Source organism: Mytilus trossulus, chromosome 2 (genome assembly GCF_036588685.1).
Source record: "Mytilus trossulus isolate FHL-02 chromosome 2, PNRI_Mtr1.1.1.hap1, whole genome shotgun sequence".
In the NCBI taxonomy this organism is placed as follows: domain Eukaryota; kingdom Metazoa; phylum Mollusca; class Bivalvia; order Mytilida; family Mytilidae; genus Mytilus; species Mytilus trossulus.
The window spans coordinates 101,618,238-101,639,446 of record NC_086374.1 but is presented as its reverse complement, the minus strand read 5'-3'; the positions used below and the strand labels follow the sequence as shown (position 1 = coordinate 101,639,446).

Genomic DNA, 21,209 nt, shown 5'->3' with positions numbered 1-21,209 from the left:
AAAGGAAATATGGATTTTGGCAACAGTCTTATTTTCTTAACAAACATACCAAAATACTGATCTCCAAGGCAACTAAAAAACAAAATCTTACAAAATCAAATGCTATCGATCAACGGAACAAACATTAAACAACTTCCTGGATACAGACAATGTCCTAATTTAGATTTTAATCGGTGAAAGTTTCGGGACTTATCGTAGACAAAGAAATGATGGCGAATAGGGGACAGAGCCGTTATAGGCGCGCTTCTATTAACGTTACTGGTCGTACTGTAATTGACTTATCGTAGACAAAGAATTGATGGCGAATGGAGGAAAGTATATAAAAAAAAGAAGATGCGGTATGATTGCCAATGAGACACCTGTCCACAAGAAACCCAAATGGCACAGGCATTAACAACTATATGTCACTGTACGGCCTTCAACAATTAATGAGAAAAGCCCATACCGCATAGTCAGCTATAAAAGGCCCCGATAAGACAATGTAAAACAATTCAAACAGAGCCCTTAGAAGCGCGCTTCCATTAACGTTATTGGTGGTACTGTAATTAACCAGATGCACATTTAGTCAATAAATGTTTCTTGAAAGAGGGGCAAAAGTTACAAGAGGAACAGTCAAACTCATAGATTGAAAATAAACTGGCAGCGCTATGGCTAAAAACTAAAAGACAAACAGTCAAATAATATAACACAACAAAGAAACTTATGACGAAGCAACTCCAACCCCACCAAAAACTTGGGTGATCTCATGTGCTCCTGAAAATTATGAGATACTGCTCCACTTAAGAGATGCTTGGAGTCTCATACTCTAGAATGAAACGTTTTTATGGCCCCGGAACGAAGATGTCGGTGCCATATAGTTTTACCCTTGTCCGAAATTCCGAAATTCCGTCATTCCGAAATTCCGTCGTTCCTTCATTCCGCAACAAAACATTATACGGAGTTTTTTGTAAACGCCTTCAGATATTTTGGTATGTGAGTTAACCATGATGAGTTACAGATCAAGTTTAAGTTTTGTTCCGCTCCACTAATTTTTTGACGAAATGACGGGCTTTGGAATTTGATAAGTTGAAAATCACAGATATACGAACTTTTTTTCTAAACGCCTTCAGATATTGGGCTGATTTTTGGTATGTGAGTTACACATGATTGGTTACAGATCAAGTTAAAGTTTCGTTCCACTCCTCTAATTTTTGCCAAAATAACAGACATTGGACTTTGAGAAACTGTTGGAAATCACAGTTATACGGACTTTTTTCTTAAACGCCTCCAGATATTGGGCTGATGTTTTTGGTATGAGAGTTAACCATGATGAGTTACAGTTCCAGTTTAAATTTCGTTCCGCTCAACTAATATTTGACGAAATTACGGACTTTAGACTTTGATAAATTTGATTAACAGTTATATGGATATTTTTTTTCTATACACCTTCACATTTTGAGCTGATATTTTACATGAATAAAACACTTTATGTGTATTTGGCGAAATGTTTAGGAATTTTTGGTCCTCAATGCTCTTCAACTTCGTACTGTTTTTTTACCTTTTTACCTTTTTATGTATTCAATCGTCACAGATAGTCTTTTGTAGACGAACCACGCGGCTGACGCAAATACAAAATGTTGATTCTGGTACTTGTCATGCTTTTATTTCTAAGCTCTGTTTATGCACGTTATGCACAGTAACTCCTAAATGTTGGCCCTTTTTATGCTTCTAAAATACCTCAAAAACAAGTAGTTTGGCGTGTCATTGTCTTTGGAGTGTTTAGATTCTTTGTATTTGTTATAAGATATTTGCTGGGTTTATTTATGAACTCATCATACATTACAGGATTATAATTCTGTACTCCAGACTCGCGTTACTTTACGTCTGCTAAAGACTTAACAGTTACGCTGTACAATTGAAAGGCCAAATAAATTACGAACTTTATGTAGTACGAGTGTTGAGAGTTCAAAATTCCGAAAGGTGTATCCCAAGTCGACCATGGTTATCTATAATGGCGGTACATTGTCCTTTGTATTTTGAAACTATTCGAGACTCACGTTTAGTTCATTCACAGTTTTCAAGTGAAAAATTTAGAAATTGTAGAGATATTCTAAGGCCTGTGCACGTGCTTTCGGGTTTATTCCCTGTAGTATTATTCATTGTAGATGTAGAAGACACGTTGTCACTTTTTAAATGGTATCCTATGTTCACACCGACAACTTTGCTGTCGTAACAAAAACTGAAACAGGGGTTAAATGACAATTATTTTTTTTTTTATGAAAAAATAATGTTTAATAGTAGACAAGGAATAAAATATCCACCATTAAACATGACACCGGTCTTTAGCTCAACTAGAAAAATAATCCACCGGGGTAAAATATTTATCAAGTGGCAATCAAATCTATAATTGGTCGGACAGCGATTAATAAACACACCCGCTATTTTTTAAGGTGCAGTAAAATGAACAAGGAATTATAATTTATTATGTCTCCACAGTGACCAAGCGTGCAAAAATTCACCCCAATAATACTAGAAAGGTTTACCCAGCTATACAACCAGGTTTAATCCATTTTGTACAAAGCAAAATGCATGTACAATGTCAAGAATATGACTTCACAGTGGTTTTTTATTGCTTGATGTGTTCGAGCTCTTTGGGGACTTTCCATTTTGAATTTTCCTCGAAGCTCAGTATATTGTGGTTTAATTTTTAATTCACTGATAAGTCTTTTGTAGACGATACGCGCGTCTGGCACACATTCAAATTAAATTGCAAATGTATCAAAAGCACTGAAAATGAAACTTATACCATATTTTCTACATTATAAAATGCATGTACAAAGTCAGGAATTTGACGGTTGTTACCTTTTCCTTTGATGTATTTGAGCTTTTGATATTGCCATTTGATTACGGCTTTCCGTTTGAAATTTTCCTCGGAGTTCGTTTTTTTTTGTTATTTTACCTCTTATAATTTTTAAATGTACTTTTGACTAATTTAGGAGACTTATACTTTAGATTAGTAGTTGACTTCTGACATGGTCAACATGTCGCATTAGTCTTTTTTGTTGATCTGTTTACTGGTCAACGGTCGATAATCCAGATCAGGATGTTTTATAATAGAAACAACTTCGTTGTAATGATTTTTTTTCATCTTGAATGTCATAATAAAAAATATATCAGTTGAAATTCAGAGTACAATATAAAAAGATTATAAATTAGAAATAACCTATGACACATGATTTTGATTTACAGGCAATTTAAACGGTATTAATATAGTATATCAACGTAGTCAGTTTAGTGGGTTTCGTGTTTCTCAGTCTTATTTTTGCTTTGTTAAGTTTTGTTTACTTTTGTTTGTCTTGTGGTATTTTGCGTTTTTGCCATTGCGTTATGAGTATGTGTTCGACTAATGAGTTATAATGTTACTTTGGCAGCTCTTCTGTTCCTTTTCTATATATATATATTTAGAAGTCTACAGAGAAAATGTTTTGAATAAATAAGCTCATCATAGATACCAGGACCAAATTTTGTATTTACGCCAGACGCGGGTTTCGTCTACAAAAGACTCATCAGTGACGCTCGAATCCAAACAAGTTAAAAAGGCCAAATAAAGTACGAAGTTGAAGAGCATTGAGGATCAAAATTATTAAAAGTTTTTGTCGAAGTCAGCTAAGGTAATCTATGCCTGAGGTAGAATAGCCTTAGTATTTCAAATATTTTGTAAACAGTTAATTTATAAATGTAACCATATCAATTACAATTAATGTCAGCACAAAAAGTGCTTACTACTGGGCTAGTGATACCTTTGGGGAAATAAATATCCACCAGCAATGGCATCGACCCAGTGGTTGAAAATAAACTCATCATGACACATACATGACTTACTAAGAACTTGGGGAAGAAATTTTTGAAAATACGAAAAAGGAAAAATGGATATCTCTTAAATTTGACATTCATTTTACATCTTTCAAGTATAGTAATTAACAAATGTAAGATATCTATGAAGTTTTTAAAAAGTTTTAATTCCCTGATTACAATTAAAACTCCAATTACAATGAAATGCACTGATGAATTAAGTGACAATAAGGTACCTCTTCACAATATGACACACTGTTTTATAATATAATCTTAACATTTTAAATTTAAGTGTAAAATTGGACAAGGTTTCACATCCTTAGATTGTAACTCAACAGAATTTTTTTTTTCTGTGCATTGGATAACTCCATGTGACGTATATAATTTTTCTGACGTCAGACACTCAAATCAATCAATGTGTTCGTAGATAGTAGATGTTGTTGTGTCCTGTTAAATTGTTATACGATGATGACTGATGTTCCCATATTTTGACTATTTTATTGATTGTGACTGTTTATTTAACGCATCATGTAAATGTAACGGAATTTGATGAGACTGTTATTAAAGTGAGAGGGTTAGCGCTATAGAACCAGGTTTAATCCACCATTTTCTACATTTGAAAATGCCTGTACCAAGTCAGGAATATGACAGTTCTTGTCCATTCGTTTTTGATGCGTTTTGTTTTTTGATTTTGCCATGTGATTATGGACTTTCCAAATTGATTTTCCTCTGAGTTCAGTATTTTTGTGATTTTACTTTTTTCCATACAATTATGCATGATTTACTTATTACTTGCAGACACATGTAAGTTAATTAGGCAAATATCGTACATTTCAAAACTTATCTATGTAGAAGATGGTTAACCTAAGACGGAAACGGAAAATCCTGCTGCACCATCAATGTGAGAAAGAGTAGTAATGGCCACACATTAAATGAAACGTATTTGTATGTTATATGATCAACAAGACGGGTGTAACCTGTCGAGTAAGATTGGAATTCCCTTCTTGACCTTAAAGATCACCAACTAATATTTGTTCTCTTCATTGTATTGTTGGTCTGTCTTCGACTTACTCGTATTGATCCACCTTTGATTTTTTTTGCCTACTTGTTCCCATAAAAACAATATCATTGTCATTCAAGATAGCTTTTCGGAGGTTAGTGCAATTCAGTCACTGATGTTATCTTGAAAAATATTAGAAGTGAATGGTAAGAGAACGCAATTTGGCAGCCGTGCATGTATTTTACTGTTTTCTGATTTATTTCCAAATAATGAGAAACAATGCATCCATATGTTGCAATAATTGACATTTTTCCTTTGTTTCAGATCAAACATCATACATCAATTCAGGGAAGGAGGGTTGCATTTTGCTTTACAATATACGATTTCATTATGAGACCGTAAATCGTTGATTCATTCAACCACAAATCAATAAATTGTAATACCTTAAGGATGTAGTAGTAGCCTTTTTGTTTATTTGTTTTTATTTTTTTTAAATGTTTTTTTCTATTTATATACTTTTTTTTTAAATTTGGAAGAAGGGGGATCTTTCTAAGTCCTTTAAAACTAAGAAAAATGCGATGTGAAACACAGTCTTCTTTTAAACTTAGATCTTTGAGAAATCTTTCAACAGTACAATCCATGCACGACATAATGCTCTTAATCTTAGTCCTTCTCACAATGAAGTGGTATTAAACCGGAGTGTCTGATTTCATTTGATTTGATTGCTTGTTGGCAAAAATCAGGCGAATAAAATTAAGGCGTATTTAAGGAAGGTTGCATATCAACTCTGATGCAAAATCAGAAAACATTTGAAAATGTAACGGATCTAAGTTAATTTTCAAAAGAGTGTTATAATACATAATGACTTATGCCAAGATTTCTATACCCAATGTCTAATGGCATTAAAACCTAAACAATGTCTATGATAGGAAGAACATCACTAATAATTATTGCTTCTAATCCTTATCGCCTTTCGGAATATTCAATATTCTGTCGTTAAATGGTGAATTCGGAAGACTAGAATCGTCATCTTCCTTGTCGAAAGTAACCATTTGATCACGTAAGGTCTGAAGTTGTTCGTGAATTTCTTGCATTTGTTTCCGGGCATCACCAAATGCTTCGTCGGACGATTCTAATGAGTCTTCCGGATGATAACCACTTGATGCTACAGGCATATTGTCCTGAAATACATCATCTTCTTCCGGTTCCGGTTCCCACACGACTGGACTTTCTGGCATTGTTTGTACCATATTATAGCTAAATGAGGCATCCACCTTATCATCATATTCTATGTACGGTTTACTAAATATAATTTGACCAAATTCTTCGTCATCGTCCTCATCATCTGCTAGCATACTATCATTACTAGCATCATCATCATCATCCTCCCATTTTTCTGACGCATCGAGGTCAGATTCAGTGTAGGCAACTGATCGCCTACTGCCTTCAGATGATTTATGAAAAGGGGAGTCATAACCTCCCGCTTGTGATTGTTCATATACCTCAGCGGTCGGCGTGAGATCAAAACTCTCTAATTTCTTATCTTGTCTTTCTGGTGTAGATATTGAAAGCTGTTTTGATTTTTCCAGGAATAGTTTCTGAATAGATTGGTCAAGTTTTGAAGGCGTACGTTTTACTGTTATTTGCCTTTCAGTTCGTGGTTCTTCGGAGTATAAAATTTCTTCTTCTGATATCTCATCAGAATAATCTGAATAATCCTCATTTTTATAAGATTTAATAACTTCACAAAGATTATCTGGTTCTCTTTTTGGTCTAAAATCAGAACAATCACTTTCGCTCTGACTTTGACTCCTATTCAGAATATTTTTAAAATCGATTTCCTCGTCCGATGACGGGATGTCACTATATTCCTGATCATGACTTTCAAGTTTCCGTTTGTGTTTTTGAAAATTGTGTTCGTCTTTTTCAAATTCTCTTTCATGTTTTTCAAATTCATAATCGTCTATGTCGAATTCTCGGTTATGTCGAACATTTTCTTTATTTTCCAAATCAAACACTCCTTCATTATATTTCAAATGCTGGTTATGTCTCTGGTAATCATCTAAGTCGTCATAGACTGGTTCAGTTAGACTCTCCAAACTTTCAGACGAACAAGATAATTCAGATTCTTCCTTTGAAATATGATCATGGGTAAATACAGGACATTTTACGTTAAGACCTGTTTCTATAATCATTGATTCGGGTTTATATTTCTGTTCACTTCCGGTTGCAATCCAATCATTACCGTCCATAGTTTTAATGACGTCACGTGTTAAAAGATCCTTCTCTTCATCCATTAATTCTACCAGAATTCCACGTTTTACGCCGTAAGTTTTCTTTGTGACCAATATATAATTATCCGGATCGTTGGCATGTTTATTGTTAACAGCGAACAACGTGGAATTTCTTTTATTTGTTTCATTTTGAGTTGAAAGTATGTTTTGCAGTACTTCTATTTGTTGCTGGATCAATTTTTCATTAAGCTCGTTTTCATGTTTCATTTGCTCCTCAATGTCTAGCTCACTTTTTCGTTTCGATACTTTTTGACATGCATCTCGTTGTGCAACTACAGTACCACCATAGACTTGCGAATTTATGTCTTCATCTGTTGATTTCATTCTAAAATTATTATTCATAACATCTAAAACTGACGCATTGTCTCTACCTTGAGGAGTTTTAACAGAGGCATTAGCTTTTGGTACTGTTAATATTTCGTAATTTTCTTTGCAAATGAGTTTTAAATTTTTATCTTCCCGTTTTAGATTACTTTTTAATTCTGTCTCATCAATTCTCTTGTAATTGTCATCGAAATCGGTAGACTTGAGGCATGATTGTTCCAAATATCTAAACACGTCTTCTTCGAAACGTTCATCGGGATCTATTTGTTGTACTTCCGGTATATCTGGAGAGGATGACGGTGAATCAGTAAACTCGTGAAATTCAGACCGATTTAACTTTGCATTGTCTTGTTCAGATTCCAAAAGCAATGATAATCTTTTACAAATGGAATCTCCGAAAATTTCATCGTCCTTACTTAGATGTATTTCGGAACACGTTTCACTTTCGTTTATTGCACATTCATCCACCTCTAAAAGTGTAACGCCTGAGGCAGGTGAGGGAGGTGGCACAAATTCGGCACAACTTTCAACTTTTAAGTGTACATTATCATGTTCCTCCTTTAATTTCTCGTTCTGAAAAACACAATAAGTTTCGCGTTTAGTTTGTGTATCCCTCTCGGGCCTCTCGATATAATCTATAAAGTTACTATGAACACCTTGCTGAGGGTGTACATTATCAAATTTCACGAAAGGTAATATTATTTTAGTAGTTTTGTCTACCTCATTCTGATGAGTTTGTTTGCACTTTCTCCTCTCGGCAGGTGACAAGTTACCGCCATCATAGCGTATTAATTTAGCTTTTTCGCCAGTTCTGACAAGATTTTCTGTTGTACTGTCACTCATCTCTAAGCTATTATTAGAAAATCTGCTGTCACATGTATTTTTGTTCTGCTGTAATTGCCTTGATTTAACGATTAAAGACCCATTCGTTATACAACGGTTGTCTTTTTCGCGTTCTTTGCATATTTTTGAAGATTTATCGTCACTTCCGCCTTCTGAACACATTTGTGGCGTTTTATTGTCTGATTGAATTGTTAATGTTCTAGAATCTATAGAGCTTCCGCTACTATGTCGAGAAAATTTTCTGTTTTCAAATGCCATATTTTTCGGAGGTTCAGGAGTTGTAAGGAAAAATTTTGCTCTTGGTGAAAGATGACCCAATGATTCATTTGGAGTTTCTATGATTTTCTCTGGACTTTCTAACATTTTCTCACGTTGTAAAAGTCGCCGGACAACACGCGGACTATCTCGTGCTATTACAGGAGAAAATTTCGCATGTATGCCTTTCCGTGGCACAGGGGGCGTGAATGTATCTGATGCAGTGACGTAGCCAATACTTCCATTGGACTGTTCATCTACATTCGTCCCACATAATCTGGATGTGTTGTGTTCGTCCCTTTCATTTTGCTGTGTGATTGTACCAGCTGATGCTATGGTACTGTCTGATAATTTCCTACTACTCAGTGTAGAATATGAATAACTGTCACATTGTGACACGTTCTCTTCGACTCTGTCAGGAGAATCTCCTTTTCCTTTCTTTTTTCTTTTTTTCTTTTTCTTTTTCTTACTTTTAGGTGACTTTTGCTGACCATCATTTAGCTTTAGCCACACGTCATCGGCAATGTCTTCCTCTTTTTGTTTCTTTTTTGTTCCTAAGTTTCCCATATCGACAAAAAGTTATATCTATTCTAAATATATTAAAATCCTAATTCACGTGAAGTAATGAAATATATTTTCATTGTTAGCTGTTATAGTATTCCCAGTCCATCTTTAATGTGTGTCTATTTTTACACTTTTATTCTAAAAAAGAAAAAGTAAAAAAATATGAATTGTATGCATATCTTTCCAACTTTATTTTAAATACTGTAGTAAAATGAGTTATAGATCTTTGCTAGTATATAGTGGTCAATATTTTAAGGCTTTTATATATGTTTTTGTTAAACCTATGACGTTTTGCTGTCTCATTGACATTATCGAACTGGTGCTCCTCATTAGCAGGAGGAAGATACAGAAAAGAAGAAGGTTGGTGTGTCTGTCAATACTTAGTATACATGTCTTCAGTTCGTTTATGTTGTAGAAAACATATTTTTTTCATGTTAGGGTGAGCCAAGCAAGAAAGAATATATTTATATATGCAATGTACATTTATGTTTATTTTATAAAGAATTTTATTATGTGTTTGCAGGTAACGTCCTTAATATGTAATAAAGCAAAATGTTTTTCTTCTATTTAACATCTTGTTTTCAAAATGCCTTCATTTAGTTTAAACATATTTATTTATAGTGGATTGGTAAACAAATTATTGCAACTTATATTAACCCCTTTCCACTTTGCAGTTGCGAGCCCTCATTTTATTCAACTCTATACCAAAATGGAATAAACAAATCCGGATGAATACTGAAAACCGTAAATAAGTTTCATCAAAAGAAATACAAATACATGTGAAATCATTTTACAACTGTCAAATCTTAATAAGCTTTTGATAAACAATATCAGTCTGGCTTGATCGGCAACACAGCGCATTTGTCTGAACAGTAATGAATAGGAGATTTGCAAAAGAAAATATAATTCAACAAGACAATGCAAAGTTTGTTTGATTTCCTGTTGTTTTTTTCACATAGGTATAAACAAAAACATTTGGAGGAAAACAGATCGGCTGCCAAGTATAATATAACTGACGCGCGCCAATTTCCAAAAACCACACAAATCTGGTTAAAAGCTGATTAACAAATGTCAGGTAAAGCAGCATACATGTTCTTTTGATTATCATTCAATTTTTAAGTATATATTGATGAAACTGATTGTAAAGTTCTTCATGGTATACGCATATGCTAGGGCTTTTCACATAAGAATCAGTGTCCAAGAAATCTATACATATTTTACATTAAGTCATGGAGATGTGGTGAAACTGTCCAGTGACGGATCCAGAAATTCTAATAAGTGGAGACCCACTGACTGCCTAAAAGGGGCCCCGCTCTGTTCATGCATCAGTGATTCCCTATATAACCACCCAAATTTTTCCCAGAAAGGGGGAGGGTCCGCTAGCCCCTTTTAATCCGCCTCTGTTGTCAACGAGACGAATTATCCAAAAGAGAATAATATAACAAAACGTATTTATATGCATTGGAATGTTTTTGTAAAACGCATTTTGTTTGCCAAAATTTAATACAGTTTGTTAGAGGTTTAGATTGTGCGATAATGATCAATCCGATAAGCCCATCACAAATGTCATTTCATAATCGGATAATTCGGGAATTCATTAAACACATGCTTACACATACATTATCATTGGAATTTAATACGTCATGCCAAAAAGATAAGTTTTGTTATATTCAATAATGCTACACTCCTTTACCATTATGTTAAGTTTTTACTGCATGCAATTCTAAATAACTCAGCATATGTTAACTTGAGGAACCACCACCCCTCCCCTTATACGTCGTTACTGTCGATACTGGACTTGTATATTAACATAGTTTGGAAGGCAAACCTCCTATGAAAATCAAATTGTAACTTCCATAAATAGTGAGTCTTACAAAAATATGGGAAATGCACTTTAAATTGATACAAAAAACGATTCCTCATTTGATCTTTGTAGAAAATTTAAGCTTGAATACAACGTAATTGTAACCGAGTGTATATTAGACATTTGCGGAAACTGTCATACATCTACGATTAGGATTACAATTACACTTGCAGGTAGCATTTGAAATTGTTCTTTCTGAAAGTGTAAAAAACATTCGTCAATCTAAAACAATGTAACGATATATATATGGGATGTTATTCTGTAGTTGAACAATGGTTTTTTCTTTCTAATCTTTTTGCAGCCATGTGTTAACATTAATTATTGTGTATGGTGCTGTCCAAGGCAGAAAATGCTGCAATTGTACGAAGAGTGATAGAATGAACTTACATTATTTAAACAAAAAAATTAAACATGAGATACACCAAATCGCAATTGTCGTTGCAGTAGATAGATTGGGACAATTGCTGAAGAAAAGTCACCAATACTTTGTGTAAGAAAGGTACAATCAACCATGGAGCATGTTAGCATGTTTATGGTAAGACATGCTTTCTCTCTTTTATTTTGATTTATAAAGAGAATGAGGAAATACACCTGACGGGGTTTTTTGAGCTATTTATTCTTCATGAAATTTCACTTGCCGTTCGATATAATTCTGAACTCTTTTATTTTTCCTGAATAGGACAAACACTTTTGTCTACGTTTTTGATTTCAATAGAACAAAATCACACTATTCGAGAAAAAACAAAAAAAAAGTTATCAACGAACTTTTCTGTGTCGGAAATATATTTCAGACTGTTCGCCAGACTCAGTTGAAATGTAAAATAGCTGTACTCAAATAGTTAAAAATTTTGCTATCTAAGGTTATAACAGCAACAAACAACATGAATATGACAAACGAGTTCCAAGTTGTTTTTCTTTCATGCAATTTAGTATTACAAAAACATCTTTGGAATCATTAAGTATTGACTTTTTTTCGCGGTGTCGATAATTTTCCCTCATGAACATGGGTGGGACTGGTATGCTCGAAACATGAGTTTTATTTAATCCCTGTTCCGAGACTGGTATAATTATATAGAGTGCACTGACGACGCAGGGGTCTATAAAATGGCTTTCCAACCCAAAATTAAAGGGGGTCCGACCGTTTGTTCCTATTCAAATGCATTGATCGGCAGAAAAATTGGTGTTCTAACCCTTGAAACAGCCCGTGATCTCTCACTGCGACTTTGTTCATTGCAACACAACATTTATACGTAAATCTATTCAATTAGTTTTCTCTTATAAATCCTTGTCTTCAAATATTCAGCTTTGTGCGGTCTTGATGGTAAATCAGAAAAGCGCTTCGGACACATGTAGTATAACGTTTTGCTTACATCTTTTTTTATAGAAGACACCATTTGCTACTTTGTATTTATATAGTAGTGTTGGTTTGTTTTTGTATTTTGAGATGACCCCTTGTTTTTGTCACCTGTATTCGTAAGTCTAAAATGTAATACTATGTATAGACCTAGTTTCCGCAAATGTCTATTTACAACCTATTTTGATTAATCCAAAAAAATCTGGTACATGTTTACTGTAAAGTTGCCGGAAAGGTGGCAGAATATTACTTACGTATAACATAACACAATGTAACAGAAAATACAACTCTTCGTAAATACGTAAAAACCTGGTTAAACTGAATCCTGCATAAACAGGAAACCTGTATAAACTAATCATATTTTAAAGCACCGTCGAATGAAATTGTATGCGTTGTGAATCTGATAAAAACCGAAAAAAGTCTCGAAAAAGTTCGGTTTAAACAGGTTTTACTGTTCAAATATTTATTCATTAAGTATAGTTGCAAACTGAAAGGGAAGAGGGATGGAGTTTATAATTATGGTGAGTTTATAAATTATCTAATAACTCAAATTATGAATGCGTTCAAGTAATAGACAAGTATCAATAATTACCATTTGGGGTTACATACACATATAAATATATATTTTTATATATACGAGTCTAAATTGAAAACTACGTTCAAACCTATGATTGCGTTGGATAAAAACCGCAATTTTTATACGTGTGCATGTAAAACAAATTTCGTTGTAGATGGGTCTACAAACAGCACAAACATCATTTTCCAAAAGACCAAAAAAGTGAAAAAGTATGTTTAAATAAAACGCATTTGACTAACAGGTCGAACAACTGGTGTTCTTTAATCCTGCTGATTGCCATTGGCGATTGCCAAATAAAATTGATCACAAGATGTATAAGTTTGGGAATTTTTCGTTATCCACAATCACCTTCCCTTTCATAAATGTGACCTACCGAACTAGACTATTTACCAGATTTGTTATCACATAAGCAACACGACGAGTGTCACATGTGGAGCAGGATCTGTTTACCCTTTCGGAGCACCTGAGATCACCCCTAGTTTTTGGTGGGGTTCGTGTTGTTTATTCTTTAGTTTTCTATGTTGTGTCATGTGTACTATTGTTTGTCTGTTTGTCTTTTTCATTTTTAGCCATGGCGTTGTCAGTTTATTTTAGATTTATGAGTTTGACTGTCCCTTTGCCCAAATTGGTATGTTTCGTCCCTCTTTTAAAGACTCCACATGAGAAGAAAAGCAGAGAAAAATCAAAGTTTGCATTTACGTAAAACAAATGGCTTGTTTTATTCTTAATGATTTGAATACAACTTGAAAGGCTAATTGACAATCGGCATTTATTTTATTTATTTCGCACGATAAAACAACGAACGGCATTTGTTTTTCATTAAAAAAATATTTTGTTGTTGCTAGGCAATTTTGTGTTGCTATGCTCAATATCGAACTTGTAAATAAATATTGATAAATAAGATAGTATATTGAAATGCAACCTGATATGTAAATAGTTATCAAAAGTACCAGGATTATAAAGTGAATATTCAATATATTATTTCTCGAATCATTTCTTTCACAGAAAATGATCGTCGATAACGTGCGCCCTCATGACGCCAAATTAACAACTATAGACCGCTTTACAAACTTCAACAACGGGGAAAATCCTGGTTATTTACAGCGTCTTGCTAACAAATCAAAGTTTATCTTCATTAGAAACTTACATTTTAAAGTTCTTTTTAAAAAATGGGATAATTTTGACACTTCATAATACCTTTTGCTAGGCAACCTTCCTCTAAACAGAATGCCATCAAATCACTGTTGTTTTATACAAGTTCATCAGTTATTCCTTACTAGGTTGATTATGTTTATAAAGGATTATTTTGATATGATCTTTTGGTACTTTGCATTGATATCAAATATTGTTTTACTCTTTCCAAACTTATTCAAAACGTTCCTAGTGAAAATATAACAAATGTACGAAGTCAAGCAAATATATCATGAACCTCGAATATTTCATTGAAATTATGTTGACAGCTTTTAAACACACTGTTATTCCTTCGTGTTCTGATAAATGAATATAGGACAATCGAGTTCAAAATATTATGATTTGTTTTTTTCATAAATTTAACTAATATATCTTAATTTTCAATTGGTTACCATTTCATAAATAGGCAAAGTTATTCATTTCACAAGAAACGCTATCACAATGAGACGACATGTGGCGTATCTTTCGTACATAAGCTTTTATCCGGTTTTCGTGAGGTTCATGTTGCACATTCTTTAGCAATTTCCATGTGGACTGTTTTTAGTATTTATCCTCGTTTTGAGTCTGTTGTCAAATGTTGTATTTGCTTTCAGTTAATGTTGCCCACTGTGTATCTTTTTTAAGAGGTTGTAAAATTTGAACAGCTTTGATAGGTGTCCCTCAAATTTTAAAATAATGCGAATTATTTGGAATAAGAATTTACCTTTAAAGCTGTTTTAAGTGCTGTTTTTAATTATGTCATAAATTTGGAAGAAAACCCAATTAGATGTGATTGTATGATTGGAAGTTTTATTAAACTCATTAAATCTGCTGCCAAGTACTTTCTAGGAGTACGTAGAGCTATTTGCAAAGACCCGCCCTTACTTCGCGATGAAAAGATATATAACATCAGTGAAGATCTATTTACATGTGATATCTCGATGGAAAACAAATGCCCTCCTGAATGTAATTGTTACGAACAACCATCGAGGTCTAGGCCACTAGGGTTGTGGTTAATTGTTCCTCGACAAGAAAACGTAAAATGCCGAGCGTTTGTCCGCAACAAGATGATTTGGATAGCTATTTAAGCCATAACGCTATTTCTGTTTTTGAATACCGTACTTATCTTAACAGAACAATTTCAATTGATTTGTCTTATAATAGAATAACAAGTGTAGATCCGTTTGTTTATGGAATCGTGAAACTACGGAATATTAATCTTCAGCACAATAAAATACTTCAGATTCATAAAAATGTACTGTTAATGACTTATGACCACAAAATATCGTTTGGAAATTGCAATCACGTGTTCCTGTGAAATGAAATGGATTGAACCATGGCTTGAAAATCAACTCAGAAGACATGGAGTTTATAACTCCATTAACTGTTATATACGAGGTAGAAATATTCAAGCGAATTCAATTTCTGAGATTTGTTCCTTTGTAAAACCGAATTCAACTGTTAAATATGTACTTCTTCGCGTCATAATATCTATATTGGTATCATTGCTGCTATGCTTGAAAATGAAATACGAACTGTGTCTCCTTTTAAGAAATTTCAGAAGACTGTACCTCAACCGATTCAATAACAACGACAGTGTGGAGCCGACCCGATTTGACGTATACATTTCGTTCAATGTAGAGAATAGGAATATAATGAAATGGATAAAGACAGTTGTATCCAATCTGGAACAAAATGGCTGCAAAGTTTGTTTACCTCCAAGAGATTTTGATGTAGGAGGTCAAATTTCGACCGAAATAGCTAACTCAATTTCATATTTAGTGATTTTGAGTGACGATTATCTAAAATCACAATCTCAAATGATTGAATGGAACAAGATTTGGGCTCATTACAAGACAAACATATCTCGCAATATTGTTGTTATAAACTATGATATTTCGGATAGTGTAAATATTCAAGATAGGAAATTAAAAGCTTTTGTAAAATTGGGATTTACGTTTGATTTTTGTAACTTTAACAACAAATTGATGAATGATATAGAATTAAAGCTACGAAGAAGGAATCTACAGCTTTTAACTTTTCATGTAGTCTGGTTGATGTAACTAAAATTTCGTATAAATGGTTCATGTTGTGTTCACAAAGGTGTTGACATCCTAAGCGATAACTGTTGATAAAATATGAAGCATCAAAATTATCAGTTCTAAACGTTAAAAAATAATGCTATTGTCACACTGTTATATATTCAACCGTTTTCCCCGATAATGTGTCTGCTTCAATTTTTTTTAAAACTTTGGATACTTTTATCAAAGGGTAAAAAAAAAATATTATGTCAAAATTTTATCAAAAGTAAACGAGCCGAATTAATTTAAGTAAAGGTGTTTGGTACCACCGTAAGCAGTGAATCGATATCTTGAATTCATTGTTTGTTTGTTTATTGTTGTTGTTGGTTTCAATTTTTGATACATTATACATTATTTTATCATCTGATACCAAATGTCAATAATTGTTTTACTATATGACTTTTTATTTTTCACTGATTTTTTTGTACTTGAGATATTTTTAAAACCGATTGTTCTTTTGTCTCGCTTGACGGAGTCAAAAAGCGAGACATAGGTATGCGGCGGTGGCGTCAACAATACATAAGTTTGTGATTAGGTCTAGTTTATAGTGAACCGCTATTGGTAAGTCAAAGATATTCGGTATGCAGTTGTATTACTTTTGGCAAATTCCATTACCATGGAGATAATTTGGCCCCGTTCTCTGAACTATGGTCTATTGTTTTTGAAACTTTTGCTTAGTTTTCAAGTATTAGTTTGTGATTATGTGAGTTTATGAGGAACCACTAGTGGTAAGTAAATGATAATTGGCATGCAATTGTATAAGCATTGGCATATCTCATTTTCCTGGAGATGTTGTGGCCACGCTCCCTCAGTCATGGTCTTTCATTTCAGCATATGCATTATCGAAAAAAGCGAGACATATCTCTGTGATATCAGTTTAGTCTAACTTTTGCAGTTGCTCCCTTTTATAAGTCGAAATATTCAAAAGAAATACATTGAATGAGAAGAGGACAAATTAAACCAAAAACAAGAACAGAGAATGTTCATGCCATCAAAACTTACGTCAATGACGTTGTCTTGAACATCTTTATTTAGGAACACGCTAGATATTCCAAATCTTATAGTAACTTTTTGTAGATTTTTTTTTGTTTACTAAGTGTGATTCATATAGGTCACACGCAACAACTAACTACACATGTTAAAAAATAACAAAACACAATAGGATTTTTGCAGAGAACGAAATTCTATGTTTATTTTGGTTCGTAATCTGCATTTTTAACAAATCTGAACAGATTTTACTTTTTTGTTTCCAGGAACACATGTAAAACAAGTGAAACTGCGAGATACTGCTAACTGATGATACCCCCGCCGCTAGTGGATGATATAAATAGTGTAAAAATATGCAAGTGTTCGGTAAACAGGAAGTTGTCGAGTGATGAATCTGAAAACGCATCACACGGTATAGCTGACTAATATTAATCCTGAAACCAAATTTCAGAAATCCTTGTATTGTAGTTCCTGAGAAAAATGTGACGAAAATTTTCAACTTGGCTATCATGTGTAAAATCATACAAGTGTTCGGTTAACAGGAAGTTGTCAAGTGATCAATCTGAAAACGCATCACACGTTATAACTGACTAAGATAAACCCTGAAACCAAATTTCAGAAATCCTTGTATTGTAGTTCCTGAGAAAAATGCGACGAAAAATATTCATGGGACGGACGGACTGACTGACATACTGACGGAAGAACAGACAGAGGTAAAACAGTATACCCCCCTTTTTTTAAAGCGGGGGTATAAAAATCCTGAAGGCGTTGGTTTCTTAAACTGGAACATAAGTTCTTGTTTTCAGTGTTAACTTTAAATTAGTATTATACTTTGCAAATGGTAAAATAACTTAGATATATCCAATATACGTATAAAAATAAGTAGAACGTGTTTATTAGTTGTGAATATCTAAAAACTGCACTAAAATTATACAGAACAGTATTTCTTTAAAATGATTCATTTATTAATGTTACTTATTACCGGAAACAACTTGAATTCAGACTTGAAAACTTATGGTTTTTTTGGGGACAATATTACTTATCGCTTATTGTAGATATCTATGCACTCTGTATGTAGGATGTTCTACTTAATGATTTAAATATATATTTGACTCACGAAGCAATTAACGATAGAGAATTACACAAAAAACACACATGAGCCATATTGACAATATATTGTTTGTTTTGTGTGATTTGTTTGTTTAAAATACCAAAATGAATGTTCGGCTTATCTGATAATTTATTCTTAATAAAAAAAAAAATGCATATATAAACATATGTTTGATCTGGATGTAGAATAAAAGATGAAATGATGTACATTTATTTATTTTTTTTATTTCGAATATTTCACGTCTTTTGATTATCTTCAACTTTTTTGGCAGTCAACTCATAATTTTGTCATGTGACTGTGGTTCCATCAAAGATTTTGCTTGATTAACTTCTTAACAATACAAAAGAGGGATGAAAGATACCAAAGGGACAGTCAAACTAATAAATCTAAAATAAACTGACAACACCATGGCTAAAAATGAAAAAGACAAACAGACAAACAATAGTACACATGACACAACATAGAACACTTAAAAATAAACAACACGAACCCCAGTTACAACAAAATAATATTAAGGACTGACCGTAATGTTTTTTTATGTCTATTCGAAATGACTTAAAAAATATGGTGCACATTTTAAAAGCTGCGCCGGTTTGTCGGTTAACATTACATGTTTGTGCTATTTCTTCATAGACAGAAATATAATCTATAAAAATAATGAGAAGGTAGATAAATTAAGTAAATGTGTAATTGCATTTCTTAGTATATTAACAGAAGGATAACAACATTCTAAGGGAAGAATATATTTAAGCGAACAACCAACCTCAAAATTTAAGACTTACAATTAAAATATATAGCAGTCACTTGGATAATGATAATATCCAAGTGACTGCTATAAATAATTACAGATTTTCAGTACTTGACCTCATCAGAAGATGCAGATATATTTGGGTGTTGTCTTTCTATTTATAATGGTAGGACGGATACAAATTACAGTAGGCAATTGTATATAGTGTTTGTAGGGGAAAATACCTCGACATTACACCATCCAAAAAGTACATACTATAGAAAAGAGAACAAAAGTATGTGATTATAAAAGATACAAGTAAAATCACACCAGCCCACATGGATTTATTGAATTTTAAAGTTATTTCTTCACACTAGGTGGAGATCATTGCTTCTGATAATCGCCACTGAATGATCTTTTATTTATAGAGTTCTCATATCCATTCTGTCCGCATAATCTCTTTACTTTCTACGTTCCACGTATCTTTCATCCACGTTTAAGAAATTCATATTATGACAATGAACATTATGTTCACCCGTAGATAAAAAAGGATAATGCATTTCATAATTAGATTAAATACACATTCTAGTAAATTAAAAGTAAAATCACAAAAATACTGAACTCCGAGGAAAAAACGGAAAGTCTCTATAATCAAATTTCAAAATCAAAAGCTCAAATATACCATACGAATGGATAACAACTGTCATATTCCTGACTTTGTACAGGCATTTTCTTATGTTAAAAATGGTGAATTAAACCTGGTTTAAAATCTAGCTAAACCTGCCACAGTCGCATCGAATTCCATCATATTGACAACGATGTGTGAACAAAACAAACAAACACAAAAGATAAAAATATCAGATAAAGGTGAACAGCAGTCAAGATTGTGTTATAATCTGAATCATAATAAAAACAAAATAAAATGTAGCAAACAAAGATGTAACGAAAAGGTATATAAACAAATTACGTTAGCAAAAACGAAAGACAAGAATACAAAAATTACTATAAGGTTGAAATGGTATGTACCGATATATAGAGACGTCCTGACTGTTCATAATAATGATAATTTTATCAAGTTGAAGGGTTTTCATGGGATGTTTATAAAATTGAGAACGGTAATGGGGAATGTGCCAATGAGACAACAACCCGACCATAGAATAAACCACAGTAGAAGGTCACCAACAGGTCTTAACTGTATCGAGAAATTCCCGCACCCGGAGGCGTCCTTCAGCTGGTCCCTAAACAAATATACACTAGTTCAGTGATAATAAACGCCATACTAATTTCCAAATTGTACACAAGAAACTTAAATTAGAATAATACTAGACTAACAAAGGTATTCCTCAATTTTATAGGGCATTATTATCTGCCTTCCATTAAATTTTCCATTTGAATTCTGTGTTGTTGTTTTTTTATTTTAGCGCCCTTTTATTCTCTATTCGGCATGTTTTGCTTATTTATCTTTTCTTTTTCTTTTCGGTGTTATTTTCTATTTCTATTCTGTCAAACAAATCAAGACTCTATTCGGAAAAATTTGTGTTGTCTCATGGTATTTATATCGCGCCTCTGTATTAGCTGTCCAAGAGACGGACAGATTCTTAATAATATGAAGATAATTATACTATATATAAGATGTCAGATGTTCCGACTTCTTTTTTCTACGATACAGGTAAAATACTTTACCCTATATCACCAACTTTTCTCTTTATATAAGACTTCAATAATTTATAAAAGGTCGTTTACCAAATTTAAGCAGATTCTATATTTCTTTTCTTACGATTGGAGACCCAAACTAGCCAACTCTAAAAATATAAGGGAAAGTCTGAGCATGGAAGTAATTTTTCTCACAATCTTTTAAAAACTAAATATCTCAAAAGTTGTTCCATTATTATATCTCTAAAGGTGTTCCATTACAGTAACTATCAATATGTTTGCTTGTTTTGTTACTTAACTAATGCTCTTCTGATTGATAGTATCAATTACGAATTCCAATATTTTTTTTAATTTTACCTGATAACATCCTTAACTACATACCACTGTTTGATATCTTATTTCCTGTTTTGCATCGTAATTTCTATTCAAAATAGAATAGTTTGACTGTGAACACCCACATATTTTCAATGAGCAATTATATGACGTTGCTGTCAAATTATTATAATCTAGAAACGTGTTTACACACTTTTTGGAAGAATATTTGAAATATTGTAGATTAAAAGAAGTTAGATAA

At 33.0% G+C, this 21,209-nt stretch overlaps 1 protein-coding gene across 3 annotated transcripts in view; it reads right to left on the bottom strand.

Moving 5' to 3' along the window:
* Positions 1 to 4,729: 4,729 nt before the first annotated feature.
* LOC134708551 (uncharacterized) overlaps positions 4,730 to 21,209 on the bottom strand; it is a 42,121-nt gene continuing 25,641 nt past the window's right edge. For all 3 annotated transcript variants that reach the window (XM_063569192.1, XM_063569190.1, XM_063569191.1), the window contains one exon: positions 4,730 to 9,249. In XM_063569192.1, the coding sequence (XP_063425262.1) occupies positions 5,788 to 9,114 (3,327 nt within the window). In that variant the 5' untranslated portion in view covers positions 9,115 to 9,249 and the 3' untranslated portion in view covers positions 4,730 to 5,787. The remainder of the gene's footprint in view (positions 9,250 to 21,209) is intronic.